This window comes from Amblyomma mixtum, chromosome 6 (genome assembly GCF_055824585.1).
Source record: "Amblyomma mixtum isolate Tamu chromosome 6, ASM5582458v1, whole genome shotgun sequence".
Classification (NCBI taxonomy): Eukaryota; Metazoa; Arthropoda; class Arachnida; order Ixodida; family Ixodidae; genus Amblyomma; species Amblyomma mixtum.
In genome coordinates, this window is record NC_143017.1 from 153,901,272 (window position 1) to 153,926,620 (window position 25,349).

Genomic DNA, 25,349 nt, shown 5'->3' on the forward strand with positions numbered 1-25,349 from the left:
TGCTTTTTACATAGATTTTATTTGTTTATTTCACACACTACAGCCCGCCAAGAAAAATCGCACGGTAATATACTGTACCAGTTTGAAAAAAAAAAAACGCGAAATTTTAGCTCAGCTCTTCAGCCGTGCCAGCCGTGGCAACTACTGCCTGCACAGACGCCACCTGTCACACTCCTACACACGACACCTGTCAGGTGCTATGTTAGGTAAGGTGGTACCACCTGTCAGGTGGCGCCGCCGACTACTACGCGGAACGCAGGAACGGGCACCTAAGAGGTAAACCCTAAAAGGAGTTAAACATGTCATTTATAGTTGCTTCTTGTTGAGAAAACCTTATGGATAGAAAGTTCCAGTTACAACAGCAGCAAATGCTAACTAGCTTTCTTCTAAATTTATTAAGCTCTTATACTGTCTGACTTCATGTCAGGGCTGCAAAGAGCGCAAGCCGTAGTCAAGGATCAGTCGGGTTTGCGTTTTATATGCTTGAAGCATATTGTTCCGCTCTGCTATAGCCAAACCTATAAAGTGTACTAAACTTGAATGTAGGACAAGGCTTCCCGGAGAAAGCAGGAGGGAGACAATACGGATTTCTAAGGCGGAGAACACTTCGTTTCGCTCGCGACGGATCTTGCAATGGTAGCAGACGCTGGGCTAGCGGCTCCTCGGCCTCACACCCACGATGAGGTCCTTGGGATGCAGGATGCCAAATCCTGGCAGGCACTCGAGAGGCACCTGTGAAGTCAGTGTACAACGTGCACAGCTTATATCAAAAGGAATAGTTTGTTACTAGGGTATACGATTACTCGAAATTTTCGAATTTCCAATCGAATAGCCAAACAAATCATATAGTGAATGACCAAAATTATTCGCAACGAATTGAATACATAACAAGTTTTCGAATAGGCTTCGAATAATCGGCACGAAGTTCGAATAGAGCACGACGCAGTTTCCTTAGAAGACTCTCATAGACAGGGCCCTGTCTATGAAGGAGTGTTCGGTGCCACGACGCAGCCCATTCGTGTGTCGGCGTTGATATAGCTCATAGATGCGGCCTTTAAGATTAGGTGACGTCACAGGGTTCAGCCAGGTTTGCAAGCCCTGCATTTACGCCCAGTGAACATGGGCCACACTTTCACTTTTTCACTTTCACTTTCCACACTTTCAGACAGTTGGTCATCCGTTATACGCCCAGAAAAGTATACGATTAGAACTACCGATTAGAATTATCGATTAGAACTAACACAATAAGAGACATGCAGCAATACCTGCAGAATAAACAACTGGCAATGGAATAATAAAAGCTAATCAGGGTAGTAAAATTCGTTCATCAAGAAGAGGGTGAAATATAAAAATCGCTATTGGTTATTAACGCGAAAGCATTAGATGGCTTTGTCGCGTCAGAAAAAAGTGCCCGCATTTTTGTTCGCACGATTGCGTCGTTCTGAGAAGATGAATATGTGAAAATGTGTTTATGTAAGATAGTGTATGATGACATGTTGCTGCGGGAAAAATTTGTTTGATGAGATGTGACTGGTTAATTATATGCCAAAAACGCACAAAATGCACGCGGACGTCAAAATAGCCATAGACGTCGATATAGTGCGCGGACGTCGAAACTGCGCCGTAATGAAAATAAAACGCAGTGAATGCTTTCGCATTTCTCCGATGCCGCCGATTAAAGCGCTTTCCAACTTTTCGGAGTACGCTATCAGTAGTTGCCTAAATTTGAAACGGTTGATCTCATAGGCACCGTGCTTTAGATGATTTCATTTTTTTTTTGTGATGCTGGGAAGGAAAATTGTAGCAAAGACAGCTGGGCCACCCAAGTCTTGTATACTCATGGAGTTGAGAAACTTTGAGATCACTCTGGCAACCCGCATTGGAAGAATGCGAAGACATTGACACCTCGCCGCCTCTATACCAATACTGTACTGTGCCCGGCAGTACTTAAGCACTTCAATTAGTTTTGGGACACCTACCACATGGTGTAGGCATGCCCTTCCAATCCTGCCTACCCACCCCACCTCCACCCCACTCGAGAGGACTGGGAAGCTGCCCTGCGCGGCTGCTCCGAACTCCGTGCCCAACAAGCATTGGTAGCTAGAGCCCGGGCCGCTGCGGAAGCTACAGAGATCCCGGACTAGGGATTCCTCCTAGTGTTTGAAAGGGGCGGGCCTTTCCGGCTCGCCCCATCGACCTCTCACTGAAAATAGAAATAAAAGTTTTCCTCCTCCTCCTCGGCACTCTTTGTCCCTTGTCCGTGTTCGTTTTTGGTGTCATTTTGATGTCTGTGGCTGTTTTGGCGCCTTCTCACTATTTCGACGTCTACAGCTATTTAGACGCCCAAGGGGGTTCTTCGGCGGACAAAACTGCGAGCGGTTAAAATTGCGGACACGATTTGCGGGCACTTTTTGGTGCAGCGTACATAGCCACATAACGCTTTCACATTAATAACAGGTGCCAGGATGTTCCTAAAGTACAGCGCAAAGGGCCGATACGTTATGCATGAATGTTGTGCAGGACAGAGGGGAATGAAATAGGCATTCGAGGACAGCAACAGGTGGGTGCCGTTCGCCTGGTATGCGGGGTGTCTCACCTAGGATTTTAGAGAATTTCCAAAAAATAGGCTTTTTGAGTTGGAAAAGCCCTTTTTTCTGCATAACATTATCAGTGGTGTATTACATCAGAGTGCAGCAAAGGCGTGCTATTAGCTGGTTGGTTAACTAATATTGAATCCTTAACTTTTAACTATTACTGCTAATTAATCTCCTTAATTATTGAGGAGTGTGTAGTCCACCGCAAGTAATATCCGTGTCAGTTTTTAGAATTTCAAAAACCCGCTTTCCTTCGGTGCTGTGACCTAACGAATTCTGGCTGCATTGAGCCAAAATGCATGCGCTTTTGAGAAGCATGCAGTCAAAGCAACCGCTGCAATGCACGTAACTCTTCGAAATAGCCAAAATTTGTTTGGCCGCAGTATCGAGGGCAACTGCAATTCCGAAATTATAAAAATTGATATGAATAATACCTATGGTGGAATACGCGCCTCTCAGTAATTAAGGAGCCCAACAGTAATAGCTAAAAAATTTAACTATTCAATTATAACCGGCTGTGAGTTAGCTCGTCTTAGCTATATTCTGATCTACTCCACCGCTGACAATACTATGCTGAAAAAAACTGCTGTTCTAACTAAAAAAGGATATTTTTAAGAATTGAATAACATCTTAGATGAAACACACTGTATATCTCTCCAGCAGCGGGCATGATCTCTGGAGCATCAGAAGTTTTTAAGAACTAAACTTAAAGTGCGACACTTGCTATTTCAATAAAGGAGTAATTACTCATTGACGTCCACCCGAGCGCAGCTATACGGCTACTACGGAAAGCTATACAGCTTTCTCAGAAACTTCGTAGTTAAAGAAAAATTCGTCCTGGTCCGGGGTTCGAACCCGGGACCACCGCTTCACCGGACAGTCGCTCTACCAATTGAGCTAACGGGGACGGCAAGCTTATGGTAGGGCGAGAGCGAATTGATCAATAACTCGAAGTGGGAACCGTGTTGGTCAAAAGCTGTATAGCTGTATATAAAGCTGTATAGAAAGCTGTATAGAAAGCTGTATAGAAAGCTGTATAGAAAGCTGTATAGAAAGTTGTATAGCTTTCCGTTGTAGCCGTATGGCTGCGCTCGGGTGGATGGATGTCAATGAGTATTTACTCCCTTATTACAATCTACTCCACCTTGGAGGATTCCCCTAAACATTTGACCAACTTGTTATTTCAAATGTCAGCTAGCATTGAGTTTACAGGAAAAAAAATTACTTAGAAGAATTTTTATTCCTTAATGACATATACACACTCCTAAGTGACGTATTGAAATGTTAATCATTCTAGAAAGGTCTCTTGTTTCGGTCCTACGTCGACTACTGAATGACTGAGAACTCTCTCTGGATTTGCATAATGTGACTTATTATGATAGCCAAGTTCTAACGCAACTGAATGGCATTGCTATTAGAGAGGACGACACATGGTTGTGAGGACAAACACGCGTAAATAGTAGCTAGTTTGTCGATTCAGTGATAATATTGTCGCGTAGTGGTGACTGCAGTCCGGCGAACAGGAAAACAGCGAGAATGGCTCCTAAACGAAACTCTTTATTTGGGCTTACATGCGCCCCCAAAGAACTGAATCACTCGGAAGCGGTGTAGAAACAAGCGTGCTCGGCGGTCATCGAACAAAATGCCGGCTGCTTGCGGTCATGCTCTTGTTAAAGCTGATAGCGAACTTTCGAAATAAAGCTTGGAAAGTTACTAGAACACTCTGGAACAACGTAGAATCGGCTCCGCCTGGATGCGATCAATCGAGATAAGTCTAGGCGCGTCCTGCATCACAAACAAAGCGATAAAGCGGCGTGTCGGCAGCTTTGAGCAATGAACAAACAAACACTGCAAACATTCGCGGCAATATTCTAGCTATCTCACTTCTTACCTTTGTTTTGGGGCTCTTCACAAACTCCACTTGGTGGACGGCGTGAAAAAGGCAAGTCTTCACAAGCTGAAAAGCGAATCGCATTCCTACGCAGTTTCGAGGGCCAGCACCAAACGGCAGGAAAGTATACGGACGGATGGACTTGACATTCTCTGCGTTGAACCTGCGTGTTGAAAACAAATTGAAGCGCAAGCAATTTGTGCGTCACCGTTAATCAGCACCGAAACACAAGCATCAAAACATCGAGAAATTTTCAAGTCATTGCCATAGAGCTAAATTTAAAAACTGATCCATGTCAGGACAGGGCACCGTCTAAGAAAAGAAATATCTCTCATAACGACGTTTGCCTCACAGTCATCTCATGATATTCGAAGAAATGATCGTCGTACTCCATGTTTCCACTTTGCCGAATGGGACAGAACTTGCCTTGTTGAAAAGAAGTTGAGATTTTATGCCTGCCGCAGAAGAAAGTTACGAAAAAAAAAACTCTGGACAACTCTCAAGTGTTTATATTTATGCAGTTAGAAAAAAACAAAATGAACTCCTCCACAAATGCTACAGTGCTCCTACCAGTGGAAGTGTGTAATTTCCTTGAAAAGAAACTTCAGACAGTCTATAGACTGTTCATAGACTTTCATAGACAAATGGTACTGACATAGTCTATAGACAATACAACCTTATGTAAAATGTATAGACAGTCTATAGGTTTCTGCCAAAACACTTTTTGTGTACGTTTGTTTTTAGATAGTCTACCGACTATCAACAGACAGAAGGAAATATCTACAGTAAAGCAACAGAGTCTATAAGAAGTCTATTGAAAGTCTGTAGGCCATTTTGATAAGAGTTGTCTCTGTGACGAATTCCCTACAAATTACTCGTAATATTCGTCGAGTGCGCCACCAAACATAGGTTTAGAAAAGGAAATGGCGGTGTGAGAGAATGTTAAAATAAAGTCTGAAAACCGGTTTCGCTGAGAAACATGCAAAATGAGCCGATATGCGATCGTCCACTGATCAGCGTGCTTCCAACCATGAGACTGGAAAAATGTAGGCTTTCTTCCACTGTAAAATTCGACTAGCCTTTCAGGCTTGAAAACGTGCGGCTCTGGGTAGAACTCGGGGTCGTTGTGTATTGCTTGGATGGGTATCACGATGACGCAGTCACGGGGGACTTTTATTCCCGTCTCCCCAAGCACGTAATCTTGAGTAGGTGCCCTTTCGAGTCTGTCAAAAATAATACAAGCTTTGTAAAATCAAAGTTTGAAGAAGTACATGTGGAATAAAAAATTGTTCATCACATCGCAAAAGATGAGAAATTGGCTTCGTGTTTTACCTTTGAGCCGGTGATATCATTCGCAGGGTTTCGTTCACGACGCAGTCAAGATATGGCAGCTTCTGAACTTCGTCATAAGACGGTGAGCCGCCCTGCAATGAGACAAAGAATAAAAGGGGAAAGTGCGAAATACGTCCTGCGCCGAGTTATTACGAAGGTGGCAGTTTTGTTTGCGTTTTTTTTTAAGCATTTCATATGTGTCAAGTCCAAGCTGCAACTCTGTGCTGTAATTTCTCTGTATATATGCGAAATGCTTAAATACATGGCTGATGCTTGTTTAACACGCAACAACACGCAAGGCAAGACCGAATGCAATGCTGGTGACGTCTCCCTCTGTGACCACTGCACCCGCAGTAACCTCCAAAATAACATGGCGTGAAAATTGCTAGCTTGTTGCATCGCAGCCAAACAAGGTTGTCCCAGAAAGAGAACAAGTCTCATGATGGCTCCTAATTTAGCGATAGTGCCGGGCCACATTTTTTTTATTCGCTACGTCACCAAGTGATCTTGAGACCCTATAAATTTTCGGCGCGTCATATGTGTTCGGCCTCTTCCCTCCTTTCATATCTGCATTCTCATACTCGCTTCGGACGAACAAATAACCCGTACTTAGCAGAAAGAGGTCGTTTCGTGTTTTCCCATCGATGGTAAACCCACCGGAAGGCTTGCTAGCGCAACAGGTCCCAAAGTTCCATCATCCCACGCAAGGCCGCGGCGCGAACATCAGTCGCTTCACTACATTTTCGTGTCTCAGTTTTCGTAGCACTCTATGGCATGCAGTGATCTGCAAGTTGCTATTCTTTTCAAAGAGTTTTTGTGCCATGCTTTATAAGCTGTACATTTTTAGACATCCATCGCTGCGTTTCCTGTTTTTGATATCCTACTGCTATCGATATTCACAATACGTCCGTTTTCTTTCTACTGGCTCGCGACTCTTCATGCGCCATTACTGAATAAAAGTGCTCTTTCACGTTTACTGACAAAAGGTTCACACACACACAAAAAAAAACGCTCAAGAATTTTCTTTCTCAGATTTTTTTCGAGCGCGAAACTGCTTCAATCGCTATTGGAATGCGTGCTAAATATGATGTTGGAAGTTACACTCGCCTTAAGATGAAGCAGGCATGATAAATTTGGGAGCAGCCCTTCTCTAAGAGCAGGGACATTCGGAGTTTCACCTTTTAAATTTGTTCAGTAGTTGCCTCTCTTTGAGTGACTTGGGTGAAACGTTTTTAGTAATTGTTGCTATTCGTTTGGTTAAAACTTACTGATAATTCCGATCATTTCAAAACATACGCAAAGTGGAGGGAAGCGCAGGTGAGGAGAAAAAGAAGAAGACTGTGTTTTACATAGAAGGACATCTCACGTGTTTGCGGAAGCACTCGTCCACTTCGGCTCGAAGTTTGTCCTGAACATTTGGGTTGACGGCGAGCAGGTATGTGGCCAACGATGCAGCAGTGGAGGACGTGTTTTGGCCCACCAGGAAGAAGAGGACGCACTGAGCCAGTGCTTCTTCTTCACTAAGGTCTTCACGGACGATGCACAAGTACGAAATCAAGTGAAAGCGAGTTAGTTTTTTATATAAGCTGCACAGAGGTTCAAACTACGGGTTCCACATAAGTAGACGGGAACTTACGAAAAGCAGTGTCGACAGTGCGTTAGGAAAAATCGAGGTGAACGCCAGACTTCAGATGATTATTTTGAAAACATCACTGCAACAAGAATTGAAAGTTTCCATACATTCATACATGTATGCTGGAGTCGCACAGAACAAGAAAGCGGCAATATTCGAAAAAAAAGAAAAACAACGAATTCGAAATTCCAACGCTATATGGCAACCGTGAATTTGAAAGAAACAAAAACAGGGTGTGCATGCGACATTAACTTGAGAGACAATAGTATCAAACGCTTTTTACGTATTTTATATGTCAGGTTTTATATTTTAAGAAGTAGGTACTCAGTGGGAAGACAAAGCCTGAAGCCTACACTACCAGCAGGCACAGCTTCTGCCTCCTAAGTTCAGAAGAAGAATGCGTATAGTGCAGGTATACATGCTCAACGGTATTAAAATGACGTAAATGTTTTCTTGACAGAGCATTCAAGCAATCTAAATGAATTTTTTACGAGTACTGTAACAAGAACTCTTATAATTTAATTTTTACTGCCAGACGCTCCCGCGTCTGGGTCGTGCAGCAATTCTTTTATTTTGTTTCAGCAGCGATGAAGCAACGGCTATGTCTCAGAAGTGTACTATACTTAGCACAAAATGTCCAACGGAACACATGCATTGTTGCGCACTAACGCTGTATGCGCATCTGGCTTATGGCTTATGGCGGGTTTAATGTCCCAAAGCGACTCAGGTTATGAGGGACGCCGTAGTGGCGGGCTCCGGAAATTTCGACCACTTGCGTTCTTTAACGCGCGCTGACATCGCACAGTACACGGACCTCTAGAATTTCGCCTCCATCGAAATTCCACCACCACGGCCGGGATCGAACCCGCGTTCCTTAGGGTCAGCAGCCGAAGGCCATAACTACTGAGCCTCCGCAGCGGTTTGCGTACACGTATCTGTAAGTGTGTGTATGTATGTATGCATGTATGCATGCATGCATGCATGTATGTATGTATGTATGTATGTATGTATGTATGTATGTATGTATGCATGTATGTATGTATGTATGTATGTATGTATGTATGTATGTATGTATGTATGTATGCATGTATGCATGTATGCATGTATGCATGCATGTATGTATGTATGTATGTATGTATGTATGTATGTATGTATGTATGTATGTATGTATGTATGTATGTATGTATGTATGTATGTATGTATGTACGTACGTACGTACGTACGTACGTACGTATGTATGTATGCATTTATGTATGCATGCATGTATGTATGTATGCATGCATGTATGTATGCATGTATGCATGTGTGCATGCATGCATGTATGCATGTATGCATGTGTGCATGCATGCATGTATGTATGTATGTATGTATGTATGTATGTATGTATGTATGTATGTATGTATGTATGTATGTATGTATGTATGTATGTATGTATGTATGTATGTATGTATGGTTTATTGGGGTTTAACGTCCCAAAGCAACTCAGGCTATCAGGGACGCCGTAGTGAAGGGCTCCAGAAATTTCGACCACCTGGGGTTCTGTAACGTGCACTGACATCGCACAGTACACGGGCCTCTAGAATTTCGCCTTCATCGAAATTCAGCCACCGCGGCCGGGATCGAACCCGCGTATTTCGGGTCAGAAGCCGAGCGCCGTAACCACTGAGCCACCGCAGCGGTATGTATGCATGTATGCATGTATGCATGTATGCATGTATGCATGTATGCATTTATGCATGTATGCATGTATGCATGCATGCATGCATGTATGTATGTATGTGCGTGTGTATGTATGTATGTATGTATGTATGTATGTATGTATGTATGTATGTATGTATGTATGTATGTATGTATGTATGTATGTATGTATGTATATATACATGCATGTACAGCCTTTGTCAAAAGTAACCAGGCTGCAAGGTTTGCTTCTAGCTCCCACAGTGGAGCCATTACAGCCTCCCTGAAGTTGAAATGGTCGTTTAAGGTAAGGACTGGGGGTCTTCTTACTTCCAACACCTTTTGGTCGTTAGGAAAGCCACAAGGGCTCCACTATACAAGCTAGAAGCAAACCATGCAGCCTGGTTACTTTTGACAAAGACGGTACGTACGTACGTATGTATGTATGTATGTATGTATGTATGTATGTATGTATGTATGTATGTATGTATGTATGTATGTATGTATGTATGTATGTATGTATGTATGTATGTATGTATGTATGTATGTATGTATGTATGTATGTATGTATGTATGTAACTGCAGAACTTTGCAAACACTGCTGGATATACGGAGCTATGATATGACAAATTACGTGGTGACGGGGGAAAAACAACACCCGAAGTCGAAGTCGCACCTGCTGGGCAGAGATCGTGACGGCGCTCTATATTCCAGCACTCTTTAAGCTACCGCTTTTTATTTCTAGAAATCATGTATAGAGTTGGGGATGGAGCCATATAACTCACAACAAGCCCCTGTTTTATACTATAAGAATAGTAGGGAGAAGGGGCAAGTGTCGCATGTTTGTCTCACTGCGTAAAGCAAACCTCAGCGGGAGTCGACGCTTTAAAGTAACGATCAGTTGTGTGGTTCTAATATGTCGATAAATTTATAGATAGGAAAATGTTTTGAGATGCATGCATATAATGACCATGAGAACAGTTAAGGTATGAAAAACTGTGAGACGTGCGACAAGTTCTACAAAGCAGCGCTTTGTTCATTTTAAAACTCACTACAGGTGCGAAAAAAACAGGAATTAATGAGAACTAAGTACAAAAGCTAAAAAGAAAAATAAGGGGGGATCCTAGCTCGTAAGTGGTACAAAAACAGTGCTCCTTTGATACGTAGGTAGAGTTTTCATATGATTCCTAAGTATCCAACTCCTGGAAACACCTGGTCTTTGCGGGTAGATTTAGTGAAATGATGTCAAGAGCAGCATTCTTCACACATTGCTAAAAAAAGGACGCAGCTCGATCCTTGCACCGTAATTCCTAAAAGGCGATTTTTTTTCTAAATGATTACTGATATTTTAGCTCCCAACACACGAAGAAAAATGCAGTTTGTTTTTTCTCTCAACCCCTTACCAAGTGTGTCAAAAAGAGAATGAGTTATTGTTTTGGTTCGCTCGTCATTCTCCTCTAATTGGTTCAGTCTGCAGACATCGGGCGCAATAATTTACGAGTTTCACATTCATGGTCCTCAACAAATGGTGCACACTGCAACTAAAGCACAGAAATGAACTCACTTTTAACATCTGTAGATTTGATTGGCGCAGTTTCAGGTGCAGTGCTTAAGATGGACTGATCTTCCTTCGTGTCTTCTTCTTTTGACGCTTCTCTGGCGTTCAGCATCATTTGGAGAAAGTCTTCTTGCCGCTAGTGTTTCGGGAATAACAAAAGAGAGAGGAAAAATAACAGCACAAAGAACTCCAAAAGTTCCGTCCTGGTTACGTTTTCAAGATCAACACAGTCGTGACAAAGAAGTCACCATGATCTCGCACATCCATAGTGCCTTTCACGTCATAACTCTGGACCCGCAAACTCAGTACGGCGTTTTCCTGACAATCGCAGCGCGGTTAGGTCACGCGCGCTTGAAAGAACCGCGAGCATGTCGTTACTACAATCGTTTCGTACTGCTAGGCAAATTTAGCTGTTGAGAAAAAACTTTATACTTACAAGGTCGTTTTCTATGCGTTTCTTCATGATATTCACTGTGGCATCTCTGTAGAAATTGAAAGCGTTTGCGTTGAATTCCCCTTTGTGGAAGGCTTCACTCAGCTTCTGAATAAATGCTTGAAGAAAAAAGCGCATAAAGATGAACATCTTTAACATCAGCGCTGTTTGACGTACGGTCACGTTGCGAGAACAATGACAGTTATTTGTCCAGGTAAAGCGAAGGCATTGGAAATTGATGTTTGTGAAATTCACTGAAAATTCATTAAAAGCGAATGTATGTACACTAGGTTTTAAAAACGCAAAGTAAACAAACTGTCTGCCTGTAAGACTTTGTTGCCGTCATATATGAGGATTGATTGATTGAGTAAGCGTTTATTGAAGAGGATGGTAGCTGAAGTCCTTTTTGGTGGGTCCTCAGTCTACGTCTCCGTAAGTTTCTGCCGACCTTCTGACGAGGCGCTGCCCGGTCGTCCAGGCCTGCGTTGGTTGGCTAAACCTCTCACAGCTCCAGGGCCTTTAGATGGTGGGGTTTTCGGGAATATGTCCTTGTGATATGTGTTAGGGTTAAGGTGTCGCCGCATCGTAGACATTTGTCTTCGTAAAGTGTTGGGTGTATTATCTACTTATTTATCTGATACTCACAGCGCCGTTCGGCATACGGTGGGCAGGTGTTACAAACACAAAAGTATAGAGCACTATACAAAATGCAAAACGTGGTCACATACACATAAAGAGGGGAAAAAACAAAACTTCGGGAGAATAGTTTTGAGATCAGTGAAAGAAAGACATGAACATCTTTTCATCACTACACTGGGATGTCTGCGATGTAAGTGGTGCAGGTTGGGTAGGTATTTGTCTGAAGGCGCCGTAGGAGGCAGGAGTCGTCAGAGGAGAGACAGGGATGAAGTAGAGGGTAGAGGCGACAATTAAGGGGTTGGGATTCGAGCCGGGTGATGAAGTGGGAGGATGGGGTTATAGGGCAGGAGGAGATGGCCTCGCTCGTTGGGTATAGTCTTTAGCTAGGGTGTCCGCTCTGACGTTACCATCGAGGCCCTTGTGGCTAGGGACACAGGTGACGACGTGGTCTTGACGAAGAGTGGCCCAGGATGGGCAGCGCTTGTCGCGGGACACGGTCGCTTGTATGTGACAACTTTTTTTTTCGAAATGCGCAAAATTCAGAAACCAAAATTCAGTCACATTGTGCTGTAATGACTTGTAAACACAAACATCTCTCCTTCGGCAAACTATAATAACGAAAGAGGCCCCGTAACATAAATAAATCCTGCGGACAAACTCTATTTCATGTTAAAAGTGAACCGAACCTTCATGTCCTGCTGATGCAAGCATCGCAATCAGCCATATCTAGCTGTTAGAGCCTTCCTTGTAAGACTGAACCTCATAGCTTAGAAAGTTTAAGTGTGGCTCCAATAATTCCTTCTCCAGCGTATACTTTACCACAGTCTGCGAAGGGTATGAAGAGGACGGCGGAAGATATTAGCCTACAACATGACGATAACGAGGAGGTCGTGAGCTCTGCCACTGGTGAAACAATGATCCGCTTCTGCTAGCTTATTCAACGTTGAAGACCTTAGCCGGGATAGTTGTTATTGGCTTTCTAAATTCATAATTAGTAGCGAAATGGAAGACGCAGACAGGAAAGTACACGACTAGCAGTTTTCGAGTCGCTTTATCCCGTATATCTGTGTAACATTTCCCTACTAATCTTGAATTGCGGATGCTACAGGGAACTAAAGTAAATTCTAGATCCCGTAATTCCTGCTAGTTTACTTTACCGATGCCGAAATGGAAAGATAAGAAACGAAGGCTGTTATGTGACTGGTTGTGATACACGCCTGGAATAAATATTAACTCGCTTGTGTTAGTTAAGCACCGCAGCGCCCCTGTCTACACAATATAGTGCCCAAATTGTTTTTAGCTGAATTAACCACATAATCATGTTTAAGCGTTACTTTATAAACAGAGCTTAAGTGAATACTGCGGAATTAATTTTTTTTGTAACAAATCTGGAGCAAAATTTCACATCGAAGAACCAAATCCATAGTTCATATACTGATATTGACAAAATCATTTCTACAATTCTTCAGTACATCGCGGTGTAGAGTAGCTCTAACATTCAAGTAAAGCATATCATATGACAACTCTTATAGCACTATAATTTATGCGGGCGAGAAACGTTCGCCTTTCTCTCACTTCCTGTTTAAGTAGACCTTATTCATTAAAACAACCTCAATATCTTTTCTTTCGCTGCTTTTGCATTTTTTTCTTGCAAATTGCCGCTTAGTCTCAAACGAAGACTCCTTTAGACATGTACATAGATCAGGCAAACACTCCGGCATTATGTGTACGCTGTTCCACGTGGCTGCCTCAAGGCGTGCTTCGAATACAGGGCAGTATTTAAAGGTGACCTTTTGACCTTTGCCATGGGACAGCAAAAAGTAAGCATAGGAACTGCACTGAAACTGGAACTCAGCTACTGCAGGCTATCAGAATTGTCTCCCTCACAAAAGGCGATATTTTCTTGCTTACTAGTGATGAACTTAGCCGCTGCTACTTGAACGGCAGTTTTTACGGATAGGGGGCTGTAAAGGGTTGTCTTGGGCTTGAAAGAGATTTCGTCTGGGTAAAACGAAGAGCTGTAAAACCCTTCTCCGCGCTCACGTGTAATGTGCAACAGCAAGGGTGGAGGTGAGGAGGTTTGGTTACTCACCTTTGAGTACAACTGAAGGCGTCACATATGCGAAGAAGGCGTTGCTTGCGCTCCTCACGAAAGCCTCTTCCTCTGGGGATTGCGGTGACAGCTTGGTGCCAAAGGAACACCTTGCTACAGCGTTCATTGTAAAATGACCGTAGAATCTTTGCAGAAAACAAACATCAGAAGATTAAACTAAAAGTACAAGAAAATTACCGCAAGAACATTTACCGCTTGTACAATTGTTTTTGTTAGTTTAAAGAACATGGCCATTCCATTTTTTTTTTTTCAGTTCTCAGTTTTCCCAAAGCACGAAAGCAAAGAACTGAGTGACTCTTGAAAGTAGTCAATAAGCGTGCAGGGATTATATTTACAAGCTACATTAGCACATTTTCTAAGCCTACAGGCAATGCTAACTAAACGATCCATTCCCAGTGGCTTGTATTTGTGTCGGTGCGAGGCCTTAAACTACATTGCGACTTTTGTACGTTTGTTTTATCCAAATGTTAGGCTTTCAGCACGCAATCACTGCTGCTTCTGGTATAGGATGGGAGGCAGTTGAACTCTGCCAATTTTAATTAATAATCTAAGAACACAACCCGGGGATCTTTGGAATTGAGGACTTAATGCTTAGCATATACTTGGCAAAAATGCTCCCCAACGAATTTTATTTTTGTAAGTAGGCTGAAAATGTATAAGCTTAAAAGGCCTCCTCGTTCTACCATGTGCCATCATTTTTATAGGAGTGTAATGGCATATTTCATTGGGCGAAGCGAAGCAGAGCTCTAAATCCGCGAAGGAGCAAGGTGTCTGAGGGGTTTATGGGCGTTACCACCGCGGTTCAATGAGAACTCGGGGGCTGAATCCAAATCGTTAAGTTAAAGACGCTTTTTAGCTTCCAGGAGCATGAAAACTTACTCCCGATCACCAATTGGAATACGCCATAAGTGACCATGAAGTCAGGAAAAGTTTTTTGGCACTGTTCTAGCAAAACAACCGATCGCTTGCATACAGATTGCGACTTATTGCATCATACCACACCACAGTCGAGCGAGAGGTTGCTCTCATTGCAACAATATCATGGCAACTACTCCAGCCCGGCTGGAGCTGCAAATTGCAGTAAGAAGTGAAGATTTGTACCCTTTCATATCGACGTCTTCGCACGCCTTGGCTGCTTCTTGTAAACGCTGTGACGTGAACAAAGCGCAACTGTCAACGATGGCTTGCATCTGCACACAGAACAATACGGACGGAATATATTGGCGAACTTACTGCTACTGCTTATCATTCCAATGCTCTTAAAAATAAAAATATAGCGCGGCCTACACTGCGAGCATTCCTTTCTCTTCTAGTCCATACACCAACGCTCTGCCACTTGCCTTTCGCAGTTTTCCCGACGTAAAAGCTGACGACGTCGCAGTGCGGAGCTTCTTCCATTGCTCTGGTTCAGTGTTGACCATTATATCCAAGATAGGGTCGTCGAAGTTCGAATTCTGGAAGGTGATAATATCAAAAACGGCAGCTGAATATTGTGCACACTGTCAATCTAAACACTCAGAGAAAGCTCCTCACTCGAATTAAATCCAGGGTTTTCAAGTCATGTGTTCTCGTTGAAGAAAAAAATTGCCACCAACGGAAGGGAAAGAAAGGTACGGAATACATTTTTAAATGGGCGAAAATCTTGCTCTCTGTCAGGGAGATGGTAACAAATGCGATATAAGAGAGCAAAAACGGGCACGAAGAAATCTTCAGTGCCCTCAACATTATGTTTTGCTCGGGAACATAAGCCCTCCTAAATATTGATAACCAAGCCAACATTGCTGAGCCAACATTTCGCTTCAGTCCTATGACAAGGAGGAGAACCTGAGTAAGCATTAGTAGAAAATATATTTTCAGTCTGCTCCATCTGTTTTAATCATTTTTTGCGTGTATAGTGCAAGTATAATAAGATGCTTATTTGGGAAGACCTTAAATCTGAAGGCCTACAACGAAAAGCTCTTTATCGTAAACGTCATCAACCAAAGGCCTTCATACCTGAAATCCTTCGCCCTAAAGGTCTTTGTACTTAAAGGCCAGCTGCAGCACTTTTTTTAGAATTTCGCGATATTCAAGGATTCAAATCTATATAGGCTGTAGGTAAAGCATGCCAAGTGTTTTTGAACTAGCATTTAAAATAGTGACGTAATCGACGATTTAATTTTGCGTTTCTTCTCAATGCACCGGAGGAGTGCAGGAAAACTCAGCGTGACGTCACGGAAGGTATGATTTCAAATTACAGCTGTCGTCAGCCACACCCTGCCCTGACTCGTTAGACGCTGCCAAACACTCGGCAGGGTTCGCCTTCGGTGGCGTTGGTTTTTTTCCTTCAAAGCAACCGTTTGTGCCTTGGAAATGTACCGATACCTTCGATGACGTCATCATGCGTCCCCCACTTGGCGTTGTGCGCTGCGGAGAAGCTTGAAGGGCGTCCAGATTTTAATCGGCGATTACTTCACTATTTCAAGTGCTAGCCCAAAAAGACTTCGCATATGCTTTACCTGCAAGTTTCACACATTCGATCCACCTAAGCTCGTTGATTTCTAAAACCTATGCAGTTTCCCTTTAAAGGCTTTCATCCTAAAGTCATTTGAGACGTTTTTACAAGCTACTAACTGGTAATATTTAGTTAATTTGTAGCCCACGATGGGACAAGTGCTTTTGCATTCACAGCATGGAATTAGTCTCACGTGCCCCCTCCGAAATTTTGTCATGTGTATTTTATCGTTATTTTATTAGCCCGTAGTAAACCGCCTTCTCTTTGCTGTTTGTGGTGTTACTACGGCTCGCGATACTACGGATCGGGTGATACTACGGCTCGCGAACCCCCCTGAGAAGGGATGTTGCCTCAGATTTGTCTTGCAAATATGTAGAAAAGTTGGCCCTCATTGGCTCATACAGCTTGGAAAACTGCATTCGAATTCTTGCGTTGCGGTGATGCGCACATCTTTTTGTTATCTACATCTGGTGTTTGTGAAAGTCGTTGTGTAAAGGAATAAAATGTGTTCAATTTTTTTTAAGGTTTGCTAATAATTTCAATAATTGAGATCATTCGAAAGAAATATGGCGCGTTAGAGAAACATCAACTAATAGATTCCCCAAAACCTTTACCCGCAATGCACGGGCGTAGGTTCCATTCTCTAAGCATGCGCTACTGATGAAAGCTAGTTATGAGCCGCGCAATGTCTTCGCGAAACCAATCGCTCACCTTCCTTTGAGTCAGTGCGGCGTCTTTAACCAGAACGACCTTGAGGAGATCCGGATCACCGACGTAAAGTACCGGTTTCGCATCTTCGAAAGAGCTGTTTCATGTAAAAAGAGTTTCGAAAGAAAAGAAGTAGTCACTGCATTCCGCGTTTCCAAGTAATGTCACCCATGACATGGGGAGGTACCGCAAAAATTTAATACCCAAAAACACGGCCATGTTTCTTGTAAAGCTCTTCATCTGCAATGTTCAACGGCTGGAAGAAAATCACAGATTATCGTTAGGAAAGATGATGAGAGCGGAAAATACACAAAGTCATCTCACCTTGAACAGTTGCTTCCACTGTGCGCCAAAGAAAAGGGAAAGTTTCTCGTATGGAATGTTTTGATTCTTCCAATAGTTGCGGAATCGGGTCGCTCGGCTGTGAACGAGACAGGCGCATACACTGTACACTCGTCAGATAAAGGATCCAGACGCACATAATTTTCAGACCACTTAGTTCCCAGCCTCTGTGTACCTGCAGTTCTTTTCTGCAAACACTCAAATTAAAACTTACAGGCAGCCAAATCAGTAAAATCAGTACATCAGTTCATGTCAATAAAATAAACGCATTTCTTCTTTCCTTGGTAACTGGTTTCTAAATCATGTCGCATTAGTCTACTATAACTAAGCCGTTTTTAAAAAGTTCTATTGAAAGGGGGTTCGCGTACTAGTGAACTCAGCGATACAGTTCACCAAACGTCGTCAAGTTCTTTGTCTGCCATCGAAGCTACCTGAGGCGCATTCATAATAGTTCAGGCGCGTTCATTGTAATTCACTACAATGGCCCCGGGATGGAAGAGGAGCCATCCTGGCGACCTATGGTGATGTCAAGAGGAGCGGGTCGTAATAAGTCTTGAGGCGACTGACATGGACAAGCTCACGGCCGCGACGACGCAAGTCCGAAGAGGGTGTAAGCGGCTCTACAATATAATTAACAGGGGATGTTGATTCGACGACGCGGTAAGGGTCATGATATTCTCTGCGAAATTTCGAAGACTGTCCTGGTGTAGTGGAGGGGACCCAAAGACAAACTAATGAACCTGGAGAGAAAGCGTGCGCGGTCTGATGGGCATCGTGTTCATGCTTTCGGCGACCTTGGGAGTCCGAGGTGAAAGAACGGGCCAGTTGGCGACATTCCTCGGCGTGCTTGGCGAGTTCGGAAAGGGGCGTGCATTCGGAGGCGTCCGGAGTGTACGGCAAAACCGTGTCCATTGTGGAGGACGGCTCACGGCCATACAACAGGTAGAAAGGGGAAAATCGGGTGGTTGACTGGGTGTCGGTGTTGTATGCGTACGTCACAAAAGGCAAAGGTTGCGGTCGTCTGACGCCCTGGACCTTCGCAGCCGTCTTCTCCCGCCGCTCACAATGCCTAAGCACTCCGTGCCCAGTCCTGCCCTACCCAGCACCTCCATCAAATGAAAGGGGGTTCGCGTACTAGTGAACTCAGCGATACAGTTCACCAAACAGCTGAGCGGACGGCGGCAAAATCACAGTCAGTCTACACAGCCAGAGAGCTGGAGCCGCGCGCCGGCACACTTCGTCGTCAACTTCTTCGTCTGCCATCTAGGCTACCTGAGGCGCATTCATAATAGTTCAGGCGCGTTCATTGTAATTCACTACAATATACGTAGTTCCTGTTCAGTCAGTATAGCATTGGTAATGTCAGGACATGACTATTAGCTCGGATATACTGGAAGCCTTGCTACACTGGTGCACAATGGTGGTGGTGGTTTAACGTCCTAAAGAGACTCCGGCGATGAGAGACGCCGCAGTGAAGGGCTCCCGAAATTTTGACCCCCTGGGGTTCTTTAACGTGCACTGACATCGCACAGTACACGGGACTCTAGAATTTCACTCCATAGAAATTCAACTGCCGCGGCAGGGATCGAACCCGCGTCTTTCGGGCCAGCAGCCAAGCACCATAACCACTGTGCCACCACGACGGTTGGTGCAAAATGGACTGAAGCCAAAATTGTTCTCTAGTCACGCTTATTTAGCACCGATAAGAGTCGTGGCCTATTGTCTTGTTTCAGCTAGTTGCGAGTGCATACGCCAAGTTGCCGAACACTTTGAAATAACCGCTAGCGTTTCTTTGGCAAAGTAGGACATCTTGAATAAACAGCTCGAACGAAGACGAGCACAAAAGACAAGGAAACGGACGACACAGCGTTGTGTCGTCCGTTTCCTTGTCTTTTGTGCTCGTCTTCGTTCGCGCTGTTTATTCAAGATGCTTAACCAACTAGCCCGCCAAAACGTGTTAACGCAAAGTAGGGCAGTTACTCAAATTACGGCATGATAACAAGCATCGCTGAGCGTTTCTTTATTTACTACAAACACTCGCTTATTGTTGTAACATGCAAACAAGCCGACCAGTTTTTTAGTAATTGATATTTTAAAAATTCTCAAACATGCAGGTGGCTTTTCGATGTAAACGCATCGCGCCACAATTACCATGTTATTGGGCTGAGATTTGGATCGCTAAGAAGAAAAAAGAATGAATTCGGCATCGACTAATTAATGCAGGCTTTCCTTTCAAGGCCATAAGTGTGCGGGTGAAACTATAAGAAAATCTTAAGCGAGTCATTCGCATTAAGCGAGTCATCTACAAGTCGGGAAAAAAGACAGATCAAACAAATTACAGACCAATTGCCATACTACCAGTCATTAGCATCCTGATGGAAAAAATTGTGCACCAATATATGACATGTTTTTGGTACAAGTATTCTTGTTTGTGTACTACACAGTATGGTTTCCGTCGTAATATTGGTGCGGTCGAGCTTCTCGAAGATTGCTGTGATTTTATCAATGGTAACCTGGATGTTAATCAATGTGTTTTTGGATTGTTCTTGGATTTATCGCAAGCATTCGATACCGTGGAGCACTCTGTTTTGTTAAGTAAGTTGGAAAGTATTGGATTCCGTGGTCCATACCAACAATTTTTTGCAAGTTATTTATCACAGCGTAAGCAAGTAGTGAAAATTAAAGAATCATTTAGTGCTTTTTCTGATATTCAGTATGGCGTTCCACAAGGTTCTGTTTTGGGACCCTTTTTGTTTAATATTTATGTAAATGATATGGTTAACCTTACATTAAATGCAAAATTATTTCAGTATGCTGATGATACAGCTTTAGTGATATCCCATGAATCTAGCCCACTCGCACTGAAATTACTTCAGTACGATATCAATAAAATAGTAGACTGGCTATCTGGAAATCAAATATACATCAACATAAACAAAACTGTGTTAATATGTTTCAGAAATCCGCACAAGAATGTTGATCTTACCCAGTCGGTTCTACTGCATGGTAGCAACTGTGCCAATTGCGAATGTTCGCCACTACCCTACTCGAGCAGTGTTAAATATCTTGGCCTATATCTTGATTCCAACATGTGTTGGTCTTCCCAAATTGACTATTTATTAAAACGACTCCGTGCTCTTTCTGTCCAGCTTTATCGTATAAAATACACTACACCTATAAACTTGCGTCAGACTGTGTATAGATCTTTAGGAGAATCTATCCTTAGATACGGCGTTTCAGTGTATGGTTCTTGTGCACCTTGTAAGATTAAGAAGGTAGATAGTTTCCTGTGCAGAATCTCCACTAATTTATTGTATGGCACTGCTCACGAGAAGTCCGACCATAACACCAGAATGGTTAAAGCAGGAGTTATTCCTCTGCATGACTTGTACTTACAGGTGGTAGTTCTGAGAAATTACTTTTCAGCACAGTTTAAACAGCCAGATAAAAAACCAGAGTCACTTAGGCATATAGCGCGTTATAAAGTTCCCAGGGTTTACACCCATTATGGTAAAAGGACACGACAGTTCTATATACCCTACCATTTTAATAAACTACCTGCTCAGATGTTTGGTTGTGATTCGTTGACGGCTGTGAAATCTGGACTGCAAGCGTGGTTTGAAAGTTTCAAAGAAAGGAAATACTGATTTGCTTTGTAATTTGTATCTTGTTTTTAAATTTGTGTTCCATTTATTAACTGCAGATTTTCTTTGCTTTACATAATTCTCAATCGCTAAATTTGTTGACTGAACTATATGTAATATTTCGACTTTGTGTTATTGCTTTTTTTTTTCTTCTTTCTTCTTCTTCTTTTTCTTTATGGATTGTAAAGTGTGCACTTTCAGCGCTAAATTTGTATTCACCGCATGCTGTTGTGACTGCCGTGGCCCGCCCACAAGCGCTTGCGTTTCTGCGGGCACACGCTATGTACTGTGTATATATATCTTGCAATAAAATTCGTGTATGTATGTATGTATTTCAGTTCTGCGAAAGAAGCGTATGCGGGGCTTTGAACAACTGCAGTGGACGTCACATGCATAAAAGAAGAGAGCGGTGTGTGAAATCTTATTGTCAGCGTAACTTTTATATCTATAGTGAAAGCTATTATGAATTTCCATTCATACTAAATAGCCGCTGCGGTGGCTCAGTGGTTATGGTGCTCGGCTGCTGACCCGAAAGACGCGGGTTCGAACCCGGCTGTGGCGGTTGAATTTCTTTGGAGGAGAAATTCTAGAGGCCCGTGTACTGTGCGATGTCAGTGCGCGTTAAAGAACCCCAGGTGATCGAAATTTCCGGAGCCCTCCACTACGGCGTCTCTCATAGCCTTAGTCGCTTTGGGACGTTAAACCCCACAAACCAAACCAAACCAACCATTCATACTAAATAATAGCCCATCTCTAGTTGCGCCCGTCAATTTTATCAGAAAAATAAAATAATTACAATTTATTTTTACACACACTTCACGTACGCAGCAAAGAATGTTGTCGTAACCTGCACGTTCCAAAGTGTGCGCCCATGAAACTATTTCTGGGATAACAAAAAGACTTGACCGCCGCAGCTGCCAGCTTCACTCTAAACGGAGGACGAAACCAATTCAATCACATTGAAAAAATTTCCATCGAGCAGCTTCAGCGGTAGCTTAAAGCAAGAGTATCTTGTGTGCGAAATTGATTCGATAAAAAGGTCAGGAACCGGGCGCATACAAGTCTTCAAGTGTGGTATATCACTGTTCGTCAGTGTTCTCTGATTGATCCAATCAGTCAGGAAACAACGGCACTTGGGTGAAGCTTTTTGGAGCGAACAGCTTAGCTTCTCGCATGAAAAGCTGAGGGTCAAATCAGCCCTGGATTTGACCTCTAACTGGAGGCTCGCTGAAGGTGTGGCTGTGATGTCATACCACGTGACTTGTTGCAGCTGCTACCATTCATTCCGCCTCTGCAACGGCCGCCGCTCAGACCGCTCGCTCTCGCCAGTTCTGTCACGTGACTAACCACGTGATTCGCTCTTGCTGAATTAAGGCCATCCCTCGCTGCCTAGACAACGCGGAGACATGAAGCCAGAACGGGTCAAGGGAACAAGTTGTTCGACTGAGCATTGGAGGCGCCGGGCTGCTTGTAGCGATCCCTACGACAGAGAGCGTCACGAAGCCGCGTTAGAGAAAGATAATTCCCGAAAGCGGGCTCGTCTAGTTGATGAAACCGATGAAGAACGGGAGGTACTTCTGGAAAAGCAGCGGCACAGGCAACAAGAGTATCTCAAGCGGAAAAGGGCTGCAGTAGCTGCCAACGCCTCCGCGTCGACATCGGCCACTGGTTCGACTGCCTTTCGCTCAGTATAACCTGGCTACACCGAGTTAAGCCACACCATTTTTCTTTTGTTTTGTTTTTTTGCAACCAGTGACCGATCAGTGACCTCACATATTGTTTTTACTGTTCGCGGCTGGCAAATTGAGTGGGGCAGACAGCGTCACTGACCTGCGCTGATGTTATATTTTATCATCGCCACTTAATAACGGAGTTAACCTTGTTCTTGCGTCTAGGCGTAGGCGTCGCTGGCGCTATTTGAGCAACGGCAGTCCAATACAAAATGGACGGCCGACTTAGACATCGAAGCGAACAGTTGCATGCAAAAGCTCCAATTCACGAGAACCTATAGAACTGTATCAGTTATCTCTACAACCGTGGAACCTACCGCGCACTTCACTATCTTTGTGCTACACACTGCCTCCGTGTTTACCCACCACCCACCTCTTGCACACTCTAGCATGCACACGAACCGGCAGGTGCAGACGCCCGGTAAACGAGAATAAGCATTATAGGGAACCTGCGCTAAAGTTTGCCGGGTCGATTGCAGTGCCGTAGTACGCAGCCTAACGAGAAGAGAAAGCAGTTTTTGGGCTACTCGTAGTACAGTAGCTGAAAACTCTTCCAGGGACTCAAACTCGTAGTGCTACTCCACGCCACCTTCCAGAGCTTATCAACATGAGCTTCAGCGCTCTGTCGAAGCCGCAGGTAAATAACGCTGTCAGACAAACGCGGGCTTCTAATCGTTCAGAATGTGCTATCGCGTTAGTAGCTGCCTAAGCGACTGACGGCAGCAGTTTTCAGTCGCCTAGTGAAAAAACTGCAATTCCACCTGGGCAGGGAGGGTTCCCTACAGCGACTTACGAAACGATAAATGGTAAACATTCCTGCAACGGTAACGAAAAGGCACAGTAGATAATGATCGGGACAACACTGTAATACTGCCATCGTGACCTATTTCTTGATCAATGTGGAATGTAAGCGAAGCGTGTGGTACTTGACTTGTCCTGAGACAGCAAAGGCCTCTCTCATATTTCTCTAATAAACCTGGTCCTGTGCCAGCTGAGGCCATCATATCCCCGCAAATTTCCTGTCTCATCCACCCACCTAACTTTCTGCCGCACCCTACTATATGACTGCACTGGTGCAGTCATATAGGAGGTGGTTTGCCATTTACTGCACCTGGGTTGCAAATCCTGTTCTGGCGAAGGAGGGCGTTGTGGGGTATGGTCACCGAGATCAGGCCGCACCACAGGCTTGGTTATGCAGTTCTATCAACACGCGGATTTAATTCTATCTGGTGGAGAATTGCGTGGCACCGTGATTCGAACCACGGTCCTCTTGCACGCGAGCCGGAAGCTCTAATTCTACGCCATCATTCTCTGATACGCCTTTAATTCAACGCGTTTAAAGGTACTATGCGTAGGGTTCGCTAATCTACTAAATTTCGTGCATGTGAATTAAATCCTTCATAGTCAGTTGAAACTGGTGCAGTCATTCTAATGTCGAGTGAAATAAAATCATAATATAAAATTACATGACAGAAGCGTACTAACTTTAACAATAATAAACTATTTCTTGGGTTCATTCGTCTAAACGTAGACAGATTTTTCAATTTCACGCTCTGCAGCAACCCTGATTTTAGCGGTAGGTGGGCTTCGAGTTTTCGATTTGCAATACATATCGGCTGACAACTGCCCGCTCTACACTTGTCGAGATAAACAGGGCGGCAAACTATCGTGATTCTGTAATGCCCGGCGTACCACGCGTTATGAAATGGTATGAATATCGATATTTTTCTTTTACAGTCGCAAAATCATTTGAAATCCTTCCACTATTGCACAAGCCGCACCTCACAGTATATCAATAAGGTCAAAATCTTAATGTCGCTTCCTGGACGTTCCCAAGGCTTTCACCTCAAAACCTAATCCAACAGAAAAAAAAATTAAGAACCCAACGGGATACCGCTACATCAGTGGGTGGATGTACGCACCTTTGTCGGTCCTGAACTTGTTGAATTTAGTCCAATGTGGCCATTTTAACTGCGTGGTAATCTTAATTTTCTTAGTAAGGCATCCAGTGTTTTGCATTTTCGTGATCTAGGGACTAATAATGACGAACTGCTCAAGCTAGTAACATTTCTCCGATGTTCTCAATCATCCAGCAATACAGGTTTAAGTGCGTAAATGTGTCAGGCTATCTCTTCAAAGGATTCAAGGGTTAAACGTGCTACTAGGCTACTCACTAGTACAGAAGAAACCCGATGGTGAAAACGAGAAGTATCCAGTCGTAGAAAACAAAAAAGCTAGGAATCGACATGTCGGAGGGCGGGCTGCGTCCGCTGCTTCGTTCCAATACTAGTGTCGGCAGTTTTGGCTGCTTTCTATCGCGATGCACGTTATGTCAGTGTTTTTTTTTTATTATCTTCTCAACTCTATTTGCAATTGGCTGGCGCTAATACTGCGAAATCATCAAGAACGCGTTCAAGTCGCCCCAGTATGCAAAACGGGGCTATTGCTTATCTTCCGCAAGCGTCAAGCGACTACACGCACCCGGCCAATTCCTGCGTCTGCTCACTGATTACCATTCTTGCACCGCCGTAAGCTACCTAGGCTTTTCGTCTTCCTTATCA

The 25,349-nt window shown here is 43.7% G+C and overlaps 1 protein-coding gene across 1 annotated transcript; it reads right to left on the reverse strand.

Annotated features, from left to right (window-relative positions):
• On the reverse strand, nt 1-25,036 carry LOC149340849 (cytochrome P450 3A24-like). Its single transcript, XM_089549739.1, has 14 exons — nt 24,963-25,036; nt 17,397-17,493; nt 17,276-17,328; nt 17,076-17,169; nt 15,211-15,324; nt 14,972-15,060; nt 13,850-13,995; nt 11,122-11,237; nt 10,692-10,821; nt 7,184-7,344; nt 5,818-5,909; nt 5,565-5,708; nt 4,486-4,648; nt 1-732 (listed from the first exon to the last, which is right to left on the reverse strand). The coding sequence occupies exons 1-14, from the start codon at nt 25,034-25,036 to the stop codon at nt 652-654; spliced, it is 1,554 nt and encodes a 517-aa protein (XP_089405865.1). The 3' UTR covers nt 1-651.
• Nucleotides 25,037-25,349: the final 313 nt, after the last annotated feature.